This window comes from Lathyrus oleraceus, chromosome 1, assembly GCF_024323335.1.
Source record: "Lathyrus oleraceus cultivar Zhongwan6 chromosome 1, CAAS_Psat_ZW6_1.0, whole genome shotgun sequence".
NCBI lineage: Eukaryota > Viridiplantae > Streptophyta > Magnoliopsida > Fabales > Fabaceae > Lathyrus > Lathyrus oleraceus.
The window spans coordinates 182,174,835-182,179,749 of NC_066579.1; the positions used below are offsets into that span (position 1 = coordinate 182,174,835).

At 36.7% G+C, this 4,915-nt stretch overlaps 1 protein-coding gene across 1 annotated transcript; it reads right to left on the bottom strand.

The window, feature by feature from the left end:
- Positions 1–407: 407 nt before the first annotated feature.
- On the bottom strand, positions 408–4,581 carry LOC127126330 (potassium transporter 4). The gene is made up of 8 exons (XM_051055242.1): positions 4,387–4,581; positions 3,423–3,663; positions 3,098–3,343; positions 2,441–2,752; positions 2,304–2,356; positions 2,072–2,186; positions 1,723–1,977; positions 408–1,643 (listed from the first exon to the last, which is right to left on the bottom strand). Exons 1-8 carry the CDS (start codon positions 4,435–4,437, stop codon positions 556–558), a joined length of 2,361 nt encoding a protein of 786 aa, XP_050911199.1. The 5' UTR covers positions 4,438–4,581; the 3' UTR covers positions 408–555.
- Between the last annotated feature and the right edge of the window lie 334 nt (positions 4,582–4,915).

Here is a 4,915-nt window from a genome sequence, read left to right on the forward strand (position 1 = left end):
TTGATTTCTGTCCGAACTTAAAAAATATTCGATAGACTGGATTACGATTTAGTTTGAATTTGTCCGAACCAAAGAAGACCCTAACGCTATCGGTAGAGATAACACCTTCTTTTTTTTTTCCTTTCCTATCAAAAATGGAAAATTGAAGGGAAAAAAAGCACTCATGGAGCAGAAGAAGAAACCATTTGAATCCAAAGTTGAAAATTAAACCCTAAAATTAAAACCCTCACGATTGATGAGAAACAACCACCGAAACCTCCACATTGATTCATGTTAAAGGTGTGAACGAATCATATAGATAAAAATAGAAAGACCCCAATGACATATTTTTTCAGTTAAATATAAAGCATACCAGCAATGATTTTTTTTCTCTTTCAATCATTCTCCAAACATTTTGTTCAATCATGTAAAATGAAAACCTTGTATCCAACTTGCTTTAAGAACCTTAAAACAATCGATTAAGTTAATAGAAATTTCACATTTTTCAGTTTAAGACTCACAGCAAGATACACATTACTAAGAGTCTCTATAACCTAAATGGTAAAATTCCACAAACTAAACATAATATATCATTCCAACTTCAATGAGACTGATGTGTGGAATGTTAAGAGCCACAGCCGGACCCCTGCAATTCTTCCGCAGAAAAGAGTATCCCATATCGATCACAATCTTTTTCAAGAACGACGATGATTTCCTCGCCTTCACATATGAGTGTCCCATTATATACGCGATTCCCGCTTCCTTGGCTTGGATTAAGTCTAGAATCTCTTCTTTAACCGCATTATCCAACCCGGGATTGTTAGGCACTTGAAACCTTACTCGACGTTTTCTGACTTGCGGGTTCTCGTCGTCGATGGTGGATTGTAGGCGTCGTAGTGTTATAGACCGGCTACTAGGGATGCTTTCGTCGATATCAACGTCGTCTTGCTCGGACGCGATCAAGGTTGGAGTTGATTCTAAGCTTCTGGTGCCTATAACAGCCATTCTCACGTCAAATGACGAAGAATCGGAACTTGAGAACTGTGGTTCTACCGCTTCCATTTGGATGAACTCCATTATACTTTGTATGAGATGGTTCTCGAACTCGCCGTCGTCCCTTTTAATGTCTTTGTAGCCGTATCGAACAATGCACCTATACATTCGAAACGGTCTTGGACAAGCTCGCCCAATCAGAAACCGTTCTTCAGGCGAGACATGTGGAACAGGAACCGATTTTACGCAGACGAAAACCAAAACCTTGTGAAATGCAGGGAGGTTAGTTACGAAATGAGTGAATATAGCTGGTATTCCCGTTGCGAGTTCCGAGTAGATGAGACCGATCCCCGGGACACGGACAATTCCAAGACTAGGTCCCAAACCTAGTAACCATTTCAACGAAACTTTGTTGTGTAGATCGTATTTGTACTTCCTACGAATACCGTAATGCCATACATACATAACGACCAAAAAGAAGAACGACAGGACAAGCGGAACCCATCCTCCTTGGTGCACTTTTAGGAACGCCGCCGATAGATATACCGCTTCTATCACCCAAAAGAACAAAAGGAATAGTGCAGCAATCACGAAGCTTTTCTGCCAGACGAAAACTATGACTAGTGCCATCAGAAATGTCGTCACAAACATTACGGTCATACAAGCAAGTCCTGCAACCAAATAACCGGAAAAATATATTATCATTTCAACACGAAAACATGTATACTGTTTCGAAACTAAATAAATTACCGTAAGCGTTTCCGATTAAGGTTGTGTCTTGAAATCCAATGGTTACAGCGAGAGTCAGAACCATGAGTATCCAGTTTATTTCCGGGATGTAGATCTGTCCAAACATGTGTTTCGAAGTGTGAACGACTTTGACGCGGGGAAAACAATCAAGTGCATGACACTGCTTGATGATGGAAAAAGTGGCAGTGATGGACGCTTGACTTCCAACAATGGCGGCCAACGTAGCAATAACAAAGACCGGCCAAAATACAGGTTCTGCCGCAAAAGCCAAAACGGTAAAAAAACAAAAAAAAACTATGGCATCATCATTATCAAGTGTCAACTAGTCAGAAACTCGGAAAAAACTAACCAGGTATCGAGTCGTAAAAACTATTTTGAATAGAGTTGAGGTTTTTAGACAAAAAAGCTGCTTGGCCCATGTATTGCATTACCAAACACGGGTATATAACAGCTGCAAATGCAAGCTGCGTGCGTTCAAAAAAGAAAGTTAGGAATCTTGTGTAAACATAACGCAAAAGAGGTAAAACAAAATTATCATAGTTGTAGAAAATACATCAAATTCAGTGAGGCGACAAGCTTACCCTTATTGATGTAGCAGTAAAGTGGCCAAGATCTGCAAACATAGCTTCGGCTCCTGGTGAGACAAACAACATAATCATTCAACTTATCTCAGTGTTAAACATAGCTTCGGCTTCTTTTAAGTCGAGAACTAACATACCAGTGATACAGAGAAGTATCCCTCCGAGAGAAATCCAACCCTCGGTACCAGTCTTGATGAAGAATTGGATGATATAATGTGGCGAGATGGCAAAGACTATTTTTGGATTCCAGAGTACGGTATTATAGATCCCAATAATAAAAATCGATAGAAGCCAGATGATTACGATCGGTGCAAACATAAATGCAATTCTGTGTGTTCCACAATGTTGAAGAGCAAACATGCCAACTAATATGACACATGCTAGCAAGACAAGTTCACCATTATTGAATTTCGTTATCGTAACTTTTAACCCTGATACCGATGCGAGAACTGTAGGGTAATAAGAGGCAAAATAATAGTGAATTTCTTGTCAGGATAATGATAATTTGATAGAAACCAACTATGGAAATTAGAACAAGTTAAAGGAGTTGACTTGTGTATTAACCTGTACTACAAACTATCGTATGGAAATTAGAACACAAATGAAAAATTCGCAAATCAATTTTATTAGCTTAGTGTTTAATTATTTCACAAAATCAACGGGTGAAAGGGTAATAAGCACTTGGTAGAGCTTACGGAACCGTCTTATGACTTGTTCATAAGTTGTTTTCGGCTTATTTCCAAAAGTTCTCGATTTTGGTATAATCCTGGTGTCACAAGACAAGACTACCTTACCTGAAATAGCCGGTGAAAGCACGCCATCGCCTATGACCATACAAGCACCAAACAGTACGACAACAAGCAGGACTGTTCTTAAACGTTTGTGCTTCTCCAAAAACATCTTGAGCGGAGACGAGGCTCCGGTCTGCGACGAGGGACCGTATTTGTAGGACGACAGCTCCTCGTCCGCTGCTTGTTGATTGGGAAGCAAATTAAATTTGGCGTGCCTACAGAGCAGTGAATAGAGAGCAAACGTCCCACCTGACAATATTTGCATCATAATCAAGACATTCGGTTCATAATCTTCGACTAGAAAAACAAATAGACAGCGATTGAATACCTTCACCGTTATCATTGGCACTCAATATGATGAATACGTATTTAAGCAAAGGTATTAATGTAATAGTCCAGAAAATCAACGAAAAAACACCGAAGATAGTTTCTTCGTCATGGTGATCCTTCAACTTTCCTTTAAATGTGCTTGTATAAACATAGAGAGGTGATGTGCTTAGATCTCCATATACTACACCAAAGCTTTGATATGCTAACAATAAATTCCTAGACAAGTTCATCCATGACAACTGCAGAGAAACCCAAAACAAAACAAAACAAATCAAAACATTTTCATTGTTTAACTGAGTAATTATACAGAAAAAGTTATAAGTAGCACTGTCATCAAAGATCGGCGCTATGGCAGATATTCATAGCGGTTTTTGAGCTCTCTACAACGGTAAACATCGGCCAGTATTGCGGGCATAATCCTCTATAACGGCGCTGCAAAGCGGCCGGTATGGTGGGATTTTGGCTCTCCGCCATCGACAACACTAATAAGTAGACAATACAATGAAAAATTATTGCAAGTAGAAACCAAAAATAGTGGAAATCAAAAGGATTCAATAGCTCTTTAGCAACAACACCTCCAAACAAAGGTGTGTCTGTCGTCTAACATGTGTCCATGTCTGACACTGAGACATGTGATTACGTTCAATTTATTCATTTTTCAAATGATTACCTGTGTTGAAGTGTCCGTGTGTCCGTGCTTCATAAGATCAACAGTGATATGTTATATGCGCAATTGCATCATATCTATCAATGAAACTTTACAACAAAAAAAAAAGAACATAAACTATACTATGACGCTATTACATAAAAATCAACAACAACAAAAGTATCAACAAGAATAAAAGTATGCTAAAGTTCAAAAGATATGAAACATGGTACAATGATTGGAATCCCCAAATCTGAGAAACAGTGTTGAAATTGAAGTAAAAGAGAAGTAAGAGAGAGTCAAAGAAAGGGATTACCTGAGAGGGATTACGAGAAGAAGAAGGTATGGATTGAGATTGAGAATCCATAAAAAAATAGAGTGAGTTTGGTTTTTGTAATAAGGAAGGAATTGAAACAGTAACAAGACTATATAGTAAGCATGAGTCTCTTGTCTTGTCAGTTGTCTATGTTGCAACCACAAATAATCTAATCTTATAATTATACATTCATTCTCCTCCTTCTCTCTCATGTTTTATATCTTTGTCTTATTATTATCACTATTTTTTTTTATAAAAATTATTATTTTTGTTTTTTTTAATATAATAATCAACATACAAAAATTATTAGAATATTTAATATAAGTTTGAAAACAGAAAAAAAGGTAATAAGCGATTAATAAAATAAATAAATTATAAATTTATAAATATCAATATTTTATTTATATTAATAAAATTTATAAATAAATTTTATTACCATAGATTAAATTTTAAAATAATTATTTATATTTATTTAACTCAACTAACATATACTATTTAAGTTATTAAATTCGTTGAAATGATTTAATAA

Bases quoted from the DNA above. Each gene is read 5' to 3' on its own strand.
- LOC127126330 (XM_051055242.1), bottom strand. From the start codon at position 4,437: ATGGATTCTCAATCTCAATCCATACCTTCTTCTTCTCGTAATCCCTCT. The intron at 3,664-4,386 runs GTAATCCCTTTC...GTTTCTCTGCAG, and splicing joins CTTCTCGTAATCCCTCTCAG to TTGTCATGGATGAACTTGTC. The intron at 1,644-1,722 runs GTAATTTATTTA...ATTTGGTTGCAG, and splicing joins CTTAATCGGAAACGCTTACG to GACTTGCTTGTATGACCGTA.